At 37.8% G+C, this 20,097-nt stretch overlaps 3 protein-coding genes across 3 annotated transcripts in view; 2 read left to right on the plus strand and 1 right to left on the minus strand.

The window, feature by feature from the left end:
- irgq2 (immunity-related GTPase family, q2) overlaps positions 1-20,097 on the minus strand; it is a 71,570-nt gene that overhangs the window by 46,975 nt on the left and 4,498 nt on the right. The window contains exon 3 of the mRNA XM_057833470.1: positions 7,437-20,038. The gene's annotated coding sequence lies outside the window, so the exon portion shown is untranslated. The remainder of the gene's footprint in view (positions 1-7,436; positions 20,039-20,097) is intronic.
- LOC130915337 (olfactory receptor 6N2-like) overlaps positions 1-20,097 on the plus strand; it is a 42,018-nt gene that overhangs the window by 2,171 nt on the left and 19,750 nt on the right. The window lies entirely within an intron of this gene.
- On the plus strand, positions 930-11,488 carry LOC130914378 (olfactory receptor 6N2-like). Its single transcript, XM_057833496.1, has one exon. The coding sequence runs from the start codon at positions 6,218-6,220 to the stop codon at positions 7,154-7,156; it is 939 nt and encodes a 312-aa protein (XP_057689479.1). The 5' UTR covers positions 930-6,217; the 3' UTR covers positions 7,157-11,488.

The raw sequence follows: 20,097 nt of genomic DNA on the forward strand, positions 1-20,097 counted from the left end.
CAACTCATGCCACGAGATAAAAAAACATAACAACATACCTGAAGCTGCTACAAAAGTACGTCATCCACATAATGTTACGGTAGATATCATTTATATAAGACTAGATGCACTACGGTAGCGGTAGCGTTTGCAGCACATCTACAAAAAGCTAGATGCAGACGTAGTAAACGGCCGCCATCTTAAAGCAGTACACTTCTCTGCAAGGCTGTTGTAGCGAACCTTCCAAGCAAACCTAATTAACTTTTTATCTAAAATACTCCTAAATCGGTAAAATATTGACTTGAATCTATCTTTAAAATAGTTTTAAAACTTTCACATGTCAAAAGTTGACAAAAGGGAAATGATGGATTAACGGGAGCAATTTTAACAACTTTAACGGTTGATTCACAACATTAAATTAATTGAATGTAGTTTAAAGCTGCTGATACAGAATGGGGACTGAAGTTTTTTATTTACTGTTATTTTTGTATATTTGTTTACTGCTATATGTTAACTTGATACTGAAATAGTAGTTTGGTTTAGCCTGAGAGTATTTTTGAACAATTTTGGAACAAATGTACAAAATATTAAAAAAAAAAAAAAAAAAAAAAAAAAAAAAAGTGGGGGGGTGCATCAATAATCGTTTTAGAATCGAATCAGACCATCTGAATCGTAATCGAATCGTTAGGTGCCCAAAGATTCCCAGCTCTAGTGAAAAGCTTGTGAAGAGTTACAGAAAACGTTTGGCCTCCGTTATTGCCAACATAGGGTACATAAAAAAGTATTGAGATGAACTTTTGGTATTGACCCAATACTTATTTTCCACCATGATTTGCAAATAAATTCTTTAAAAATCAAACTGTGATTTTCTGTTTTTTTTTTTTTCCACATTCTGTCTCTCATGGTTATGGGTTTACCCATGTTGACAATACAGGCCTCTAATATTTTCAAGTGGGAGAACTTGCACAATTAGTGGTTGACTAAATACTTATTTGCCCCACTGTATTTTATAAGCTTTTCAGTGTGATGAAATAAAAAATAATAAAACATGTTTAAAAAAAAGTTTAAAAAATGCCATCATATACATTACAGTTACACAGCGTAAGAAGAAATCACATAACGGCAGGCGATGGAGATGCGACGGAATTTAGTGTGCAAAATCTACAATATATTATCGGTTTAAAGTGCCTATGACATTCAAATGCATGTTTATTTTATATTTCATGTAATATTTTATGCTATAAGTATTTTATGCATAAAAAAAACGGACTTCCGGCTCCTGTCTCGCATTGAGGATGAATGCCAATGTGACGTCACCTGGGTCAGCATCTCACAATACAGCATTGCTTTATAGCATGCAGATGGACCGCGGACTCAGCTGTTTTTTTTTTTTTTATTTTCACATCACGCCAGCCAAATGTGCTGCAGGGTTTTGTTGCTGCACCAAGGAGAGGTGTGTGAGCTTTTTTGAGTTTCAAAAGGTTCCCGTTCACCCCGAGATTGGCCAAAACAAGTCCGACAACTGTGGGACCATTGGACTTACGAGGAAGTCAGTAAACATTGTGTTTTGTAATATGTCAAATACTGTACTGGGATCATGGGACACATTTTAATGCGGAGGTGGCTTGCATTTTGTGGCTGACAATGCTCCTTGTCCACTGACAATGCCACTTGGCCGACGGCGGCAGCTTGTCGCACACCCCCCTCGGTCCTCTTCGCTTGACCGCCGGAAGAGCACTACACTCGGCTTATTGCCCTCTTCATGTGCCCGGTGTTCTGTCAAATTTTGGACTCAGTCCGAAATTGCAACTTTGTGTTAAAAATGGCGGTGGATACAATGATTACAAAGTAAACGCTACAAACTTTCTTTAAATGAATAAAGGAAAATTTGCTCACGTTTGATGATGAACGGACACGTAGAAAAGTTCTCCTCAGACACATCCTGCCATGTTAGCTGCACACAACAACTGCACACAGCTCTTTCACTGTCTTCGCTGTGTAGTTAAGCATTAATTTACGCCATATTCGTGTTGAACATGTATGCCTACAATGTTGCTTGTAATTTTGGCTAAGACGTTTTTGTCTTATTCTACCCTTATACTCTCAAAAAATGTGTTGCTTCAAAAAATATATATTTTCAAAAAGAAAAATTACTTCAGTCAAAAAAAAGAAAGAAAAATTCCAATCATGGAAAACATTTTTGAATGCGACAAAATATTTGAGATTGAAAAATTTGCATTTGAACACTTTCAATTTTTCATTGAAAAAGTTTTTTTTGATTGAAGCAATCCTTTTTGTGTTTGGGCCATATTATGGGTAGGACATTTGTGTCTAAATCATTAAATCCCCAAAAAAGTTGCTTCAATCAAAAAAAAATTAAATCAAAGAAAAAAATCATTTGAAAAATAAAATTGCCCTCCCCTAATTTTTTTTTTTTTGATTATATGCAAAGCACATGACCGTCGAAGGTGCGATTCACATGATCTGTCCCCAAAAAAATTTTGACGCCATTATAAAAAAATATATATATTAGGGCTGTCCCAAACGACTAATTTTCTCCCGATTAGTCAGCCGACTATTTTTACGATTAGTCGACTAATCTTATAATTTTTTTGAATTTTTTTGAATTTTTTTTTTTTACTAATTTAGCAATGAAATTTTTTTTTATGCTTGTCAATTCACAACAACATTTTGGAACACTTAAATTCTTGATTAAAGTACAAATAAACAAATAAATAACAATTATAAATCACAACTAAACAATGAGTTCAAATGCTGATAGAATTAACTTGTGCAAAAGAATGGAATGTAAACAGATTCAGAACACTGACTTCACCTTTCCAAAATGATTCAAAACAATTCTTAAAAAAATACCTAGCATTAATATTATAGTTTACTGTAGTACTATATATAATAGTATTATAATTATTCATTGCCAATCAGAATTTTCATAAAGGGTGTCATTTTAAAGGTATTCTTAGTGTAGAATCTGAAGTATGTGAGATTAACGCCAGAAATCGTTATTTACGTATATGACGAACATTACAAGCTTTTATTTTGAAATGTTCACCGGAAGTAAGTTCGCTAAACCGCTAATTTAAGCTTTACACTCCGCAAAAAAGCACTTTTTGTCATTGCATGTGTTGTCAGGAATAGATTTTTTTTCCTTTTGCAAATGCTGTTAACCAGCGATTTTTCATGTTTGAAGTGTCACCTTTTAACTGCAAGTTTTGGAGAAGGCTGCCTGTTTTATAGCCGGCTAAAGTAGGTCGTCTTTTTTCCCCATTCACCTCAAAGTAGCAATGCTAACATATATAGTGTTTAAAATAGATGTGTTTTCCTATTTTGTATGTCTGAACTTTAATTCTACAGCGTGTTGATGAGAGAAAACCATCAGCACGCATGCACAAATGTACGCACGCACACACGCGCGCGCAGCGATAAAACGCAACCATGAAAATGACCGCCCTCATTTTTATTTACCACGCGATAAACGGACTTATTGCATATCGCGACAGGCTTAGCAACTTCAATAAAACATCATTAGTTAGTTAGACGGACTTACAATGTCCTGTCGTTATCATTCACGGCCGACGTGCAGCCAAGCTTGGCATTGAAGAGACAGGACACAACAGTGTACCCTCCTTTGTTTCTTTAAAAATAAGTCAATGTTTTGGACTCTAGTGCGCTTTTTTGGCTTTGTGCCGCTTTCCCCGCTTGCATACCAAGCGTGCGACATTCTGAACTTTCCACGCATATATTTTTTTAACCCTTCATTAGCCGTCGACGGGATGTTGTGCTCGTCGACAGATTTACGTCATCGATGACGTCGACCATGTCGACTAGTCGGGACAGCTCTAATATATATATTTTTGTTCATTTTATTCATTTTTGTTGCAGTTTTATTGCTTTATAACTTTTACATATATAAGTCAATTTCACGCAATGACACTTTTCGGCCACCAGGGGGGCCTGCCCCCCCCCCTCAAAATCCGCTTATGGGCTGAGGGTGCCAATGCTTTTGTCCTGCCCATTTTTGGAGTTTTGTGTAAAATGATAATGATTTGTGTTTTTAATTGCAAGCAAAATAAACTAAGAGATTACTACCAAAGCATATGTACAGTGGGGCAAATAAGTATTGAGTCAACCACTAATTGTGCAAGTTCTCCCACTTGAAAATATTACAGAGGCCTGTAATTGTCAACATGGGTAAACCTCAACCATGAGAGGCAGAATGTGGGAAAAACAAAAAGAAAATCACAATGTTTGATTTTTAAAGAATTTATTTGCAAATCATGGTGGAAAATAAGTATTTGGTCAATACCAAAAGTTCATCTCAATTAGTGCTGAAACAATTATTCGATTAACTCGAGTATTCGATTAGAAAAAACATTCAAATTAAATTTTGCTGCTTCGAGCATTCGTTTAATTAAAGTGGCGTTGTAATGGTTTGTTTTCAAAGTGTTTGCATTTAGTTTTATTGATCTGGCTGGATACACTGCCCTCTAGTGCGCCTCATTTCACATGGCTGAATCCAGCTGCTCCCTGTTAAGACCAACAAAAGCTAAGTTTTTGTTTGAGCTAATGTTTTTTTAATGCATTTGTAATTTAGTTTAAAGGTATAATTAGCCGTTTTTTGTGAGAATATGTGTTTGAACTATTTGTTAAGAGCATTGTAAAAAAAAAAATGTTGGCATTTCATAGCATTTAAGATAGCGGACTTTTGCTATGTAAGTTAGCCAATTGTTCTTTTGTTGTGCATATATCCTTATTTATTTTTTTCTTACTGTTTGAGGCTCAGGTCAGGTATTTTTTTAATGTTCCTTATCCGATTACTCGATTATTCGAACTAAGTAGATAATCGATTAATCGACTACTAAAATAATCAATAGCTGCAGCCTTAATCTCAATACTTTGTTATGAACCCTTTGTTGGCAATAACGGAGGCCAAACCTTTTCTGTAACTCTTCACAAGCATTTCACACACTGTTGCTGGTATTTTGGCCCATTCCTCCATGCAGATCTCCTCTAGAGCAGTGATGTTTTGGGGCTGTCGTTGGGCAACACGGACTTTCAACTCCCTCCACAGATTTTCTACGTGGTTGAGATCTGGAGACTGGCTAGGCCACTCCAGGACCTTGAAATGCTTCTTACGAAGCCACTCCTTTGTTGCCCTGGCTGTGTGTTTGGGATCATTGTCATGCTGAAAGACCCAGCCACATTTCATCTTCAAGGCCCTTGCTGACGGAAGGAGATTTTCACTCAAAATCTCAAGATAAATGGCCCCATTCATTCTTTCCTTTACACAGATCAGTCGTCCTGGTCCCTTTGCAGAAAAACAGCCCCAAAGAATGATGTCTCCACCACTATGCTTCACAGTGGGTATGGTGTTCTTCGGATGCAATTCAGTATTCTTCTCCCCCAAACACGAGAACCTGTGTTTCTACCAAAAAGTTCTGTTTTGGTTTCATCTGACCATAACACATTCTCCCAATCCTCTTCTGGATCATCCAAATGCTCTCTAGCGAACCGCAGAAGCGCCTGGATGAGTACTTGCTTCAGCAGGGGGACACGTCTGGCAGTGCAGGATTTGAGAACCTGGCGGCGTATTGTGTTACTGATAGTAGCCTTTGTTACTGTGGTGCCAGCTATCTGTAGGTCATTCACTAGGTCCCCCCGTGTGGTTCTGGGATTTTTGCTCACCGTTCTTGTATCATTTTGATGCCACGGGGTGAGATCTTGCATGGAGCCCCAGATTGAGGGAGATTAGAAGTGGTCTTGTATGTCTTCCATTTTCTAATAATTGCTCCCACAGTTGATTTCTTTACACCAAGCGTTTTACCTATTGCAGATTCAGTCGTCCCAGCTTGGTGCAGGTCTACCAATTTTGTCTCTGAAATGATTTGTGTTTTTCATTGCAAGCAAAATAAACAAAGATATTACCATCAAAGCATTTGTAATTGCAATCATTTTCTGGGTGAAATTGAGCATTTTTTGACAGAATTGCAGGGGTGCCAATACTTTTGGCCAGCACTGTAAGACTTCAAATTCAAGTTCAGCCTGACAAGTCGGCGTTCCGCCTTCTGGGGAGTTGGAGGTAACAAAGGGAAGCTACGGAACACCTCCTCAACCTGGCGACCAATCGCAAGCCATCATCAGCCTGATCACTAACTGTAGATGTCTTCTTTATCTTTATCTACAAGCATCCTCAGCAGCACTTGACTCGTGTCTTGTCACGATGGAACGGAACGGAACAGGGGTGCTGAGTCTTGATGGCTTCATAGACGTAGACAACTACAGATATGTTTACTTTGTGTTTTTTGTGGCAATGTATGTTGTCATTGTATGCTCTAATTGTATCATTATTTATGTCATCAGGATTCACCGGAACCTTCATGAACCAATGTACATTTTCATTGCAGCTTTGTCTCTCAACTCTCTTTTATTCAGCACGACTATCTACCCTAAACTCATTGTGGATGTCTTGTCTCATCAGCAGAGCGTTTCTTACTCCGTGTGTTTGTTACAGGTTTATGTTTTCTACAGTGTGGCTGCTGCTGATTTAATGTTGTTGTCAGGAATGGCTTACGATAGATACGTGTCCATCTGTAAGCCACTGCAGTACGTATCTCTGATGGGTAAAACCCGTGTCTGCATTTTCCTGGGTTTGGCCTGGTTTCTGCCTGCCTGTCATGTGTCGGTGTCAGTGATTATTCGGTCCAAACAAAAACTTTGTAGTTTCTCTTCAGGGGGGATTTTTTGCAATAGTGCAATTGCTAAGATTCACTGCTCGACGCCGACGTCTCTGATTGTGTTGGGTTTTATTGTTATCATAAACATGGCTGTCATACCTGTGCTGTTTATCCTCTTCACTTATATAAAAATATTCGCTGTGGCATTTGGTAGCCACGGAGAAACTCGGACAAAAGCCATCGATACGTGTTTACCCCACTTGATTGTTTTAATCCTCTTCTCCTGTTTGATTGTCTTTGATGTCATTATAGGGATTTTGGAGACGGAGCTTCCCAAAATTTTGCGACTGATCATAAGTCTGCAAATATTAGTGTGGAGTCCGTTGTTCAATCCGATTATATACGGTTTAAAGATGAAAGAAATCTCAAAACACATCAAGAAATTCAATTCGTGTTGCAATCATGTTGAAATGATCAAAAAATAGCCAGGCTGTGTTTCAATTTATTGAACATGACGGCGAATTCTCATGTTTCAATGCCATTGACAGCGAGAAGTTCAAACGGATCGGACGTCTATCGCTGTCAGTGGTAGTGAATTATTAGTTAAATCCACAAAACAGACTGCACTGCAGCTGTCCTCTCGTCTTTGTCCGTCTCAAGTGTCCTTCCAACTAGCGGAACCTGTATTTCAATAATGGGTAATCTGTTTAAGTACAAACGTGCACGTGCAATCATGTGAGGATGTTATTTTAACACAGTATCTACCTGTAATCTTGTTGGTCATCGGACACTCCATTAGGTACACCTGCAAACTCTAATAGAATGGTTAGAAATATTTGACAAAAATAAAAGTGTGTGTAATGGTGGTGTGTTAATCGATTATTTTGACTGTAATGATGCATTATTATACTTTAATCACTTGTCTCAACATGCCAGAACACGGTTGTAAATGATATATACTGTATATCTGCATTCACAAGTGTTCAAAATATGTAGATATTTGAACACATTTTTTTTTTTTTTTTAAAGCACAGTTCTTCAACACTTTGAAAATAAAATTGTAACTAATAAACTATGAAACCGTATTAATGCAATCATTTGTCATGATTTTTCATTACTCTAAAAATGTTGTCATGTATATGTGCTTGTATTTTATAAGCTTTTCAGTGTGATGAAATAAAAATATTAAAACATGTTTTAAAGAAGTTTCAAAAATCTCATAATATACATCATTACAGTTTATTCCCAATCTACTTAGATTTGATGTATAGCTCATTTGTGTGAGCTCTATAAGGGGCTTTATGGATAATCCTTATTGCCTTCTTCTGAACTTCAAGTGCATCAGATTCAAAATAATACATGGAGTGGAGGTGGACCTTTAATAGGTTGACTAACAGGTCTTTCAGGGTCAGAATTCTAGCTGATAGACAGGTGCTCAAATACTTATTTGCAGCTGTATCACACAAATAAGTTATTAAAAAATCATGCATTGTGATTTCTGGATTTTTCTATTGAGATTATGTCTTTCGCAGTGGACATGCACCTACGATGAAAATTTCAGACACCACCTGGATTTCTAATGGGGCGGACATGATAAATAGCAGGGTGTTCGAATACTTATTTTCTTCAGTGTATGTGTTATTTAGAGAAGATTTAATAAAATCTTGTGCTTTGTGCTTCACAAAAGATATTGGCCAATCATCTTGAAAAAAAAAAAATAATCAGAGGATGTTAAATTCGATTTTGGCGTCACTAAATCTCCAGTCCTCCGACCTTAAAGTGTTAATATTTTGGAGATTTCGCTCGAAAATTTCATCATGGCTCCATCGCCTGCCGTTATGGGATTTCTTACCACACAACCAGCTGTGCATGCGGTGAAAATATGTCAACAAAGATCCTCCTAAAGCAGGGGTCCCCAAACTTTTTCCTGTGAGGGCCACATAACCCTTCTCTTCTCTGATGAGGGGCCGGGGTCAGTTTGTAACAGAAAAAGTGTGACGATTGCAGGAGTGCCTAAATGTAAAAATGTATTGTTTTTCAGAAAGCCACAATCAAATAACCCTTTCTGGATTCTTCACGGAACCAAAGTAAATAAAATAAAAATGATATCATATAATATAGTATAATATAATATAATATAATTAGGGCTGTCAAACGATTACAATTTTTAAACGAGTTAATCACAGCTTAAAAATTAATGGTAATTAATCGCAATTCAAACATCTCTAAAATATGCCTTATTTTTCTGTAAATTATTGTTGGAATGGAAAGATAAGACACAAGACGGATATATGCATTCAACATACTGTACATAAGTACTGTATTTGTTTATTATAACAATAAATCAACAAGATGGCATTAGCATTAATATTCTGTCAAAGCAATCCCTGGATAGAAAGACTTGTAGTTCTTAAAAGATAGATTTTAGTACAAATTATAGAAATTTTATATTAAAACCCCTCTTAATGTTTTCGTTTTAATAAAATTGGTAAAATTTTCAATCAAAAAAATTAACTAGTAGCTCACCATTGTTGATGTCAAGAATTACACAATGCTCATGGTGCATAAAATCAGTCGCACCCAAGCGCCAGCAGAGGGAGACAAAAAACACAACAAGTGGACATGACACTGCTGTCATTTTAATCTGTTTGAGCGGGGCATATGCGTTAATTGCGTCAAATATTTTAACGTGATTAATGAAAAAAATTAATTACCGCCCGTTAACGCGATAACTTTGACTGCCCTTAATATATCATATCATATCATATAATCAGGGGTGCACATAATTTTTTTGCCCAGGTTCTCAGAGGAGGACCTGGAGATGTGACTTGGTCCTCATTGAGCTTGAGAGCCGACCCACCTGATGCAATAAATTTATGACAAGCTTTACTTAGAGCCAATTAACTTTGAGTAATTATATTAACAGTTAATGCTTGATTAACATCAACTGGCACAACAAAATTGCCATTACTTTGAAGTGAAATGTAAAGAAATAAACATAAAAGCACCAATTCAAAATAAAGGGCATTATGCGGCTCCCACATTAACTCCAAGCCTTTTTAAAAGTGGGATGTCCTCCTCATAAGACCTCATTGAACGTGCATGTTTAGCTTTGTAAAATGCGAGCAAAAACACGTTTGTCAGTGCATGTCGCTGTTCATTACCTTTATTCCGCCCTATTCCGCCACATGTCCATAGGGCGAGTAAGGTCCTGTTTGACATTGATAGTTTGCTTAATTGCCACATGCTCTCTGTTTTTTTCGTGCTTTTCAAAGTTTGGATGGCTGAAATTCTTTGACCCTACATAAAATGCGTTGCTCTAATCGGCGACATTGGGATTCTCACGGCACATTTTGTACCGCATTTCCGTGCGAGCATCATTCGCTTCTAGCCATGGTACCTCCTGTAGCCACTTTTCAGCAAAAGTCCTTTTTTTCGGTAGCTCCGGTGACGTCTCTGTCGTCTGTCTGTCTTTTGACGGGGGTGGGGGAACACGGAAGTAATTACTCAGTGTGGCCTGCCTCATCGACATTTTGAGAAGTTATTTTCTCGTGTCCGCCGCAAATAGAGTGGTCAGCCATCGGTACGCAAAAGCGTATGGAAGCCGTTGAGGGCCAGCGCGTTTGTCTACGTCCAGTACGCATGTGCGGACCACTTATGTGCACCCCTAAATATAATATAATATAATATCATGTAATATAATATAATATAATAATACTGTATTAATTAAATAGATAATAACCAAATAACCATTGCTCAGTTCTTCACAGAAAAAAGCCAGGACATAAATAACTCTATTGGGGGGGAAAAAAAAAAACCTTTTTTTTTTTTTTTTTTTTTTTTAAACATTTTTTTTGTTGTTGTTGTTCAGGGGGCCGGACCAAATGTGGCTGCGGGCCGTAGTTTGGGGACCCCTGTCCTAAAGGAACCATACTGTCAAAATCACAAAAAGGAAGGAGTGTGTGTGTATGTGTGTCAAGGACAAACACTAGCGAGCGGCATTGTGAGAACAATGAACTTAAGAGAAGCTCAACAGGATTTACTGTACAGCCACAATATAAGGCACACTTGCAGTTTGCAATGAAAGAATAAAGAGATTTTGATTTGCGATGTCTGTAAGAAGTGTAGCATTGTAATGTCAATCATTCACAAACAGTGCCCTCCATAATTATTGGCACCCCTGGTTAAGATGTGTTTTTTAGCTTCTAATATATATATATTTTTAATTCAAATAATATGGGACCTTAATGGAAAAAAAGAGAAAAATCCAACCTTCAATACAGGTGCATTTACCATAATTTCTGGACTATAAGACGCACCTGACTATAAGCCGCCATATTTGACATGAAAACGGCATTTGTTCATAGATAAGCCGCACTGGACTATAAGCCGCAGTTGTCCTCATTGTATTATGGGATATTTACACCAAAAGATATTAACTGGTAACACTTCATTTGACAATGGCACCATAAGACTGTCATGAGACCAAATGAACCACCATTAAGCTTTGAACCAATTGGCTGCAAAGCCTTACAGTCACTAAAAGTAGGGTGACCAAACGTCCTCTTTTGCCCGGACAAGTCCTACTTTCACGCAGTATCCTCGTTGTCCGGGCGGGTTTTATAAATTCATAAAAATGTCCGGTTTTTATGATTTTTTTTTTACGGGACCAACTTGAAGAGAATTCCTCCGGCCGCTAGGGGGCAGCGCTTGCCTGCGTTGACGTTGCTCCTACTAGCAGGAGCGGGAGAAGGAGTAGATCTTCCTCTTCTTTTTTGTTGGCAGTTCACCCTTTGTTTCATGGGGAATTACCACCATCTACTGACAGTTTGGCGAGAGCTCAGACTACAGTAAGGAGTTCAATAAGAAGTTCTAAAAGACGTGGCTCCATACACCTTTCTGTAAGTTTCTCCTGTTAATGTCGATCACCTGTCTTCTGTTGTACATAGGGTTATATGTGTACACAGAGATGCAGTATATTGTATGAGTCTTGTAATTGGTCTTGTTAGTGGTTGAATGCTAGTATAGCGAAATAGCTGTGTTGCTTATGAGGTTTTTTTTTACGATAAATACGTATATAATGGCAACTGTTGACTTCTGTCGGAGATTTGTACTGGTGTAATCTGTAAAATCCCGTTTGTTGTCGCATCTTTGCGCTGGCGATGGTAGTAAACTAGCAAAGTCTGATTTTGCCTCGGCTCCCGTATTCCCTAATAGCAATCAGTGAGCTCAGCTGCGCTAGGCATTATGGGCAATGTAGTTTTGAATTAGAACTGCTGCGGTTGGAAACATGCTGGCTGAATCGCTTGTCAGTTTATTTCAGTTATTGTTTGCGTACAATTTAGAACATTGTATGAGAATAAAAATTGAGTGGGAATAACATTTTGTCGACGACAATTGTCGTGATCGTAATTTTAAAAAATGTTGAGTTGGCACATAGCCAATTGTGTGTGTGTATTAACTGGACTACATTTCCATGAGTCTGCATTATATAATTTTTTAAATAATTATACTTATTTGGAAATTTTTTATTGTTTGATTATTTTTTTTTTAGGAAGAATAAAGCCTGTTGAGTAAAAAAAAGTGGGAGATATACGCATCTTTGAGTGATCTTCGAGTAAAATTCAAGAATCTCGAGGCAGGGCCGAGTGTCCTCTTTTTTGGAAATCAAAATATGGTCACCCTAACTAAAAGCTACATTTGGCCATCACTGCTTCCTTGGGGTAGACAGTCAACCTCTGCTGCCACTTGCTCTCAACACTGTTGTCATCCAACATTCCTCCTAGCATGCATGGCGGCGCTACAGATGTAAATAACAGTCATGTTCTGCTAATTATTTCTTCAGTTACTGTTCCAGTTGTTTCATAAATTGCTAGTTATGGTATTTGGTCACATTTTCTTGGATAGTGGTGCCATAATCCTGTCATAAGACAGTCATAATTATTACATGACACTGTCATAAGCGTTAATGAATGCCTATAACAGATGTCAGTTAGTGTCATCCAGCAAATTATCTCACTTTTGAATGGACGTAAAAGATATGAGCTGGACATAAATGGATTTAGTGACATAATATGCCACATGACACATATTGACATCTGTCATAAGCATTCAGTAATGCCCATGATAGTGATATGTCATAATTATGATGTTCTTATGACAGTCTTATGATGCCGCTGTTACCTATTAACCCAAATAAATCAACAAATAAGCCACACTGGACTACAAGCCGCAGGATTCAAAATGAGGGAAAAAAGTAGCGGTTTATAGTCCAAAAATTAGGGTATTCAGTGGGGAAAAAAATCCCACATAAAGAAATAATTATTTGACATCAAATAATGTGTCTCACAATTATTAGCACCCCTGGTGTTAATACTTGGTACAACCCCCTTTTGCCAACAAAACAAGATCTGGGGACTGAGATGGCCATGGGAGGAGCTTGATTTTGTGTCTGGTGAACCATTTCTGTGTAGATTTGGCCATATGTTTAGGGTCATTGTCTTGCTGAAAGACCCAGTGATGACCCATTTTCAGCTTTCGGGCAGAGGGCAACAGATTTTTATTTAAAATGTCCTGGTATTTCAAAGCATTCATGATGCCATGCACCCTAACAAGGTTCCCAGGGCCTTTGTAAGAGAAACAGCCCCACAGCATCACTGACCCACCCGCATACTTCACAGTGGGTATGAGGTGCTTTTCAGCATGTGCATCTTTCGTGGCACGCCAGACCCACTTAGACTGTTTGGTTCCAAAAAGCTCAATCTTGGTCTCATCTGACCAAAGCACACGGTCTCAGTTGAAGCCTGGGACCGTGTGCTTTGGTCAGATGAGACCAAGACTGAGCTTTTTGCGCGGTCATTTGCTGTGTGAATTTATGTTTTGTATCAGGTCACACGCTGCAACGTGAGAAATGTCACCAGTGACCACACAAAAGATCCTACAAAAGTTTAGGACTATGCACTACAGTTGAAAATTATGAGCGTGATCACTCATGACAACATGGCGTCATTCATGTTTGAATATAAGGCCTCCTCTTCCTTATCATTGTCGCATTGTGTCCTGTCCTCCATTTTTTGCTCTTCTTTATCGTTGGCACACTCGCACAATTGGTCACCATCGTCTTTTGTCTTGATCTCTGCGTACTCGGTGGCCTGGTGATTAGTCGCCGCCTCCCTGGTGTTGTTTCTCTTGAGCGCGGAGAAGTTGATGTCGGCGTACTCCACGTCCGCCCTGGTAGCCCCCTCGCCACCATTTTTAAGGCCATACTCGTGACGAAGAAGTACGTCGATCTCAGAATTAACATTTAATTAGTAAATCGACAGACTTCATAATGTATTGATGGGACACGGGGCGCTGGGCCGATAAATAGGGGGCCTGCATTGTTGGCTGACCGAGTTGAATCACAGACAAAGAGCTTTTTCGTTAAAAGTTCTTGTGAATAAATGCTTAAATCCCTGAATTCTTTATAGAAATCGACGTAAAACAGTCTCGATTCTTGGTTAAAGGCAAAAAAACTGCAGTAAGCATTTATTTTATGTAAATATGTCGAAGTACAATGCTAGTCTGTTAGTGAATGTAGCTAGCGGCCGCCTGATGTAAACATAGCTTTTCCAGTGAGAATTCTTGTAAATAAATGCTAAGATCCCAGAATTCTTTATAGATATGGACATAAAACAGTCTCGATTCTTGGCTAAAAGCTAAAAAAAAAATTTTAAAAAATGGGCAGTTAGCATGTATTTTACGTACAGTAAAATGTCGGAGTACAATGCTAGTCTGGTAGTGAATGTAGCTAGCGGCCGCCTTATGTAAACAGAGCTTTTCCGGTGATAATTCTTGTGAATAAATGCTTAAATCCCCGAAGTCTTTATAGATATGGACATAAAACAGTCTCGATTCTTCGTTAAAAGCTAAAAAAAAAAAAAAAAAAAGGGCAGTTAGCATTTAATTTACGTACAGTAAAAATGTCGAAGTACAGTGCTAGTCTGTTAGTGAATGTAGCTAGCTGCCGCCTGATGTAAACAGCTTTTTTCGTTGAAAATTCATGTAAATAAATGCTCAAATCCCTGAATTCCTTATAGATATGGATGTAAAAGTCTCGATCCTTAGTTAGAAGCTAAAAAAAAAACCTGCAGTAAGCATTTATTCCACGTAAATATGTCGAAGTACAATGCTAGTCTGTTAGTGAATGTAGCTAGCGGCCGCCTTATGTAAACAGCTTTTCCGGTGATAATTCTTGTGAATAAATGCTTAAATCCCCGAAGTCTTTATAGAAATGGACATAATACAGTCTCGATTCTTCGTTAAAAGCTAAACAAAAACAAGAAAACATGCAGTTAGCATTTAATTTACGTACAGTAAATATGTCGGAGTACAATGCTAGTCTGTGAGTGAATGTAGCTAGCGGCCGCATGATGTAAACAGAGCTTTTCCGGTGAAAATTTTTGTGAATAAAAGCTTAAATCCCCGAAGTCTTCTTTGTTAAAAGTATTCTTTGTTAAAAGCTAAAAAAAAAAAATTTTTTTTTAAACGGGCAGTTAGCATTTAATTTACGTACAGTAAATATGTCGAAGTACAATGCTAGTCGATTAGTGAATGTAGCTAGCGGTCGCCTGATGTAAACGGAACTTTTCCAGTGATAATTCTTGTGAATAAATGCTTAAATCCTTGAAGTCTTTATAGATATGGACAGAAAACAGTCTCGATTCTTCGTTAAAAGCTAAACAAAAACAAAAAAACGGGCAGTTAGCATTTAATTTACGTACAGTAAATATGTCGGAGTACAATGCTCGTCTGTTAGTGAATGTAGCTAGCTGCCGCCTGATGTAAACAGCTTTTCCGGTGATAATTCTTGTGAATAAATGCTTAAATCCCCGAAGTCTTTATAGAAATGGACATAATACAGTCTCGATTCTTCGTTAAAAGCTAAACAAAAACAAGAAAACATGCAGTTAGCATTTAATTTACGTACAGTAAATATGTCGGAGTACAATGCTAGTCTGTGAGTGAATGTAGCTAGCGGCCGCATGATGTAAACAGAGCTTTTCCGGTGAAAATTTTTGTGAATAAAAGCTTAAATCCCCGAAGTCTTCTTTGTTAAAAGTATTCTTTGTTAAAAGCTAAAAAAAAAAAAATTTTTTTTAAACGGGCAGTTAGCATTTAATTTACGTACAGTAAATATGTCGAAGTACAATGCTAGTCGATTAGTGAATGTAGCTAGCGGTCGCCTGATGTAAACGGAACTTTTCCAGTGATAATTCTTGTGAATAAATGCTTAAATCCTTGAAGTCTTTATAGATATGGACAGAAAACAGTCTCGATTCTTCGTTAAAAGCTAAACAAAAACAAAAAAACGGGCAGTTAGCATTTAATTTACGTACAGTAAATATGTCGGAGTACAATGCTCGTCTGTTAGTGAATGTAGCTAGCTGCCGCCTGATGTAAACAGAGCTTTTTTCGTTGAAAATTCTTGTAAATAAATGCTCAAATCCCTGAATTCCTTATAGATATGGATGTAAAACAGTCTCGATCCTTAGTTAGAAGCTAAAAAAAAAACTGCAGTAAGCATTTATTCCACGTAAATATGTCGAAGTACAATGCTAGTCTGTTAGTGAATGTAGCTAGCGGCCGCCTTATGTAAACAGAGCTTTTCCGGTGATAATTCTTGTGAATAAATGCTTAAATCCCCGAAGTCTTCTTTGTTAAAAGTATTCTTTGTTAAAAGCTAAAAAAAAAAAAAAACGTGCAGTTAGCATTTAATTTACGTACAGTAAATATGTCGAAGTACAATGCTAGTCGATTAGTGAATGTAGCTAGCGGTTGCCTGATATAAACGGAGCTTTTCCGGTGATAATTCTTGTGAACAAATGCTTAAAGGGTATGTAGTGCCCTGGGAAAATTTTAATATTCCATCATTTATCCATAAACGCATGCCTTTTGTATTCATATCATGCCACTTCGTGTAATTACACACAAGAAAATGAGAGAAATTTGGCTCGATTGTCAAGCTAAAACGACCGGCGCCCGAGATCTGGCAGATTGTGTGCGTGACGTCACGACAAGTGAAGAGAGTGCCACCGGCCACTAGGGGGGCAGCGCCTCTCTGCATCAATATAATTCCTTCTAGTGAGGGGAGAATTAGGGGTGTTTTGAGCTGTTTATGCTGATGCATTGTGTTCGTCCTGCACATATTCCCTCATGAAGAAACACCCCTCGTTGTCAATAAAAGAGAATTCAGAATTGACAGTGAGGGCTGTTTCTTCAACAAGAAAAAGGCTCAGTGCTTTAATACTGAATGGCGGCGATGATGGCAGACAATTTTGTTTCTAGTTTCAGCGACGAATCCGACGTAGAAGGACGTAACGAATGTTCATCTAATGGTGACGAGGAGAGTTACAAAGCTTTAATCGGTGTTTTAGGTTACCAATTTGAGCCCAAACGAACGCCAATGCAGCGTAATTAAACGGTCATTGAGGGGAGCAATGACAGTGATGAAACATCGGCAGCAGATCATGTGGGAAACACCAATGATTTCTTTTGCATTTCTTTTTGTGAAGCTGATACACCGTGATTGCAAAATAAAGGAATGCATAGAATAATTATCATTTATTGCGCTATCTTAGCTTTTCGCTCTGCCAAACACACAAATATGAATGGGATCAGAGGATTTGTTCTATATATTTTACGAACGATAATTTATACATGTGTCCAGTCCTGTATCCAATGCGTGACATTTTTTTTTTTATTATAAAAGAGTGCTCACTCTGGCCATTTCGAACTTGGCTGCTCCCCTCCTTTGCTTAGCTTTAGCCTCCTTTACCAGTCATCGTCCTCTCTCTTGATATCTCGGGACATTTAGGTGGCTGTGCCTGTATGGTCGGCACCGCATCTCCTTTGACCAGCAATTTTTTAGCAAAATCCAATTTCACTTGTCCGTAGTTCGAGAAGCTTTCAGTTGGAAAATGCGCACCACAGAAAAGCGTGCCGGAGGCTGTGTCTAGAAAATTAGCCCTCTTTGCACAGACGAACTTTACCCATTTTCTGTGTAGTCCAGCTTTTTTTTTTCGCGTTCAGGAACTCATGGATACTATATTCCGATAAATAACTATTTGTACACCACATAGCACAGCAGTTTTGAACCATTGTTGTGATGTTTTGGTCAAACAAACCCCAACGCTACTCTCTCGTCGTTAAAAAACAATGGCACCTAGCTCCGCCTCGGCTATTTCCGGAACACTTTCGGTAATGTTCGTCATTTTCGATCTATTTTCGATAATTGCTCATTAATGTGATTGATTTTTTTGTTAACTTTATCAGTATTTGTTATCTTGGCACATAACAGTTCTATTGATGTCTCACACCCCCTTTGCCGCTACATCCCCTTTAAATCCCCAAAGTCTTTATAGTTATGGACATAAAACAGTCTTGATTCTTCGTTAAAAGCTAAAAAAAAAAAAGGGCAGTTAGCATTTAATTTACGTACAGTAAATATGTCGAAGTACAGTGCTAGTCTGTTAGTGAATGTAGCTAGCTGCCGCCTGATGTAAACAGAGCTTTTTTCGTTGAAAATTCTTGTAAATAAATGCTCAAATCCCTGAATTCCTTATAGATATGGATGTAAAACAGTCTCGATCCTTAGTTAGAAGCTAAAAAAAAAAAACTGCAGTAAGCATTTATTCCACGTAAATATGTCGAAGTACAATGCTAGTCTGTTAGTGAATGTAGCTAGCGGCCGCCTGATGTAAACAGAGCTTTTCCGGTGATAATTCTTGTGAATAAATGCTTAAATCCTCGAAGTCTTTATAGATATGGACATAAAACAGTCTCGATTCTTCGTTGAAAGCTAAAAAAAAAAAAAAAAAAAAGGGCAGTCAGCATTTATTTTACGTAAAGTAAATACGGTGAAGTACAGTGCTAGTTTGTTAGTGAATGTAGCTAGCTGCCGCCTGATGTAAACAGCTTTTCCGGTGAAAATTCTTGTGAATAAATGCTTAAATCCCCGAATTCTTTATAGATATGGACATACAGTAAAACAGTCTCGATTCTTCGTTAAAAGCTAAAAAAAAAAACGGGCAGTTAGCATTTATTTTACGTACAGTAAATATGTCAAAGTACAATGCTAGTCTGTTAGTGAATGTAGCTAGCGGCCGCCTGATGTAAACAGAGCTTTTCCAGTGATAATTCTTGTGAATAAATGCTTAAATCCCCAAAGTCTTTATAGATATGGACATAAAACAGTCTCGATTGTTCGTTAAAAGCTAAAAAAAGAACAAAAAAACGGGCAGTTAGGATTTATCTTACGAACAGTAAATATGTCAAAGTACAATGCTAGTCTGTCAGTGAATGTAGCTAGCGGCCGCCTGATGTAAACAGAGCTTTTCCGGTGATAATTATTTTGAATAAATGCTTAAATCCCAGAAGTATTTATAGATATGGACTTAAAAAAGTCTCGATTCTCCGTTAAAAGCTAAAAAAAAACAAAAAAAAACGGGCAGTTAGCATTTATTTTACGAATAGTAAATATGTCAAAGTACAATGCTAGTCTGTTAGTGAATGTAGCTAGCTGCCGCCTGATGTAAACAGAGCTTTTTACGTACAAAATTCTTGTAAATAAATGCTTAACTCCCTGAGGTCACGTACAACTAGACTCAGAGATTTTTTTCCCAGGGCCATCCGCGTTCTTAATACTGAACAGCACTAATTCTTCATGATGCTGCTATGTAGCGCCTTTTGCACAATAATTTATTCTTGTCTTTTATTCAGTGGTATGTTTTAGTTGTGTGTTATTTTATTGTCTTGTGTTTTATGGTCCCACGGAGTAGCTTTCCAATTTCGTTGTTTGCTCTGCTTGCAATGACAATAAAGGAATTGAACTGAATTCCTTATAGATATGGACGTAAAACAGTCTCGATTCTTGGTTAAAAGCAAAAAAAACTGCAGTAAGCATTTATTTTACGTAAATATTGCGAACTTTGACGCCAATGCCGTAGCAGCTAATTTCTCCCATTGATTTTTTTCACGTTTCAAAATGCATGCATGATACTAGAAGTATAATAATTACCTTGAATCCTCGAACAAATCACTCCTGAGACAATCCTTCCTGTTAGTATGCGGTACAGCTTTCGTACTTTTATCCTAAATCTGGCGTTGAATGCTGCATGTGTCGCTACGACCGACTCCGAATAACTGAAGCGGACTGAGGGATGCCTGGCCCCCTGCTTGAAGGCGTTACGCAGTGGCTGGCCGAATTGACTCGTCAATACAATTATGAAGTCTATGGTAAATCGTATGTACTGTAAATGAATACCTGTGGGTCCTCTTGTGTGGCAACCAGCTCCATATCCAGACTACCGGAGCTATTGTTTGGTTTTCTACACATGAACATTGGCACAAAGTGTTGTGAGTGTATAAAAAAAAATAGCGAAAGGAA

Source organism: Corythoichthys intestinalis, chromosome 4 (assembly GCF_030265065.1).
Source record: "Corythoichthys intestinalis isolate RoL2023-P3 chromosome 4, ASM3026506v1, whole genome shotgun sequence".
NCBI classification, from domain to species: Eukaryota; Metazoa; Chordata; class Actinopteri; order Syngnathiformes; family Syngnathidae; genus Corythoichthys; species Corythoichthys intestinalis.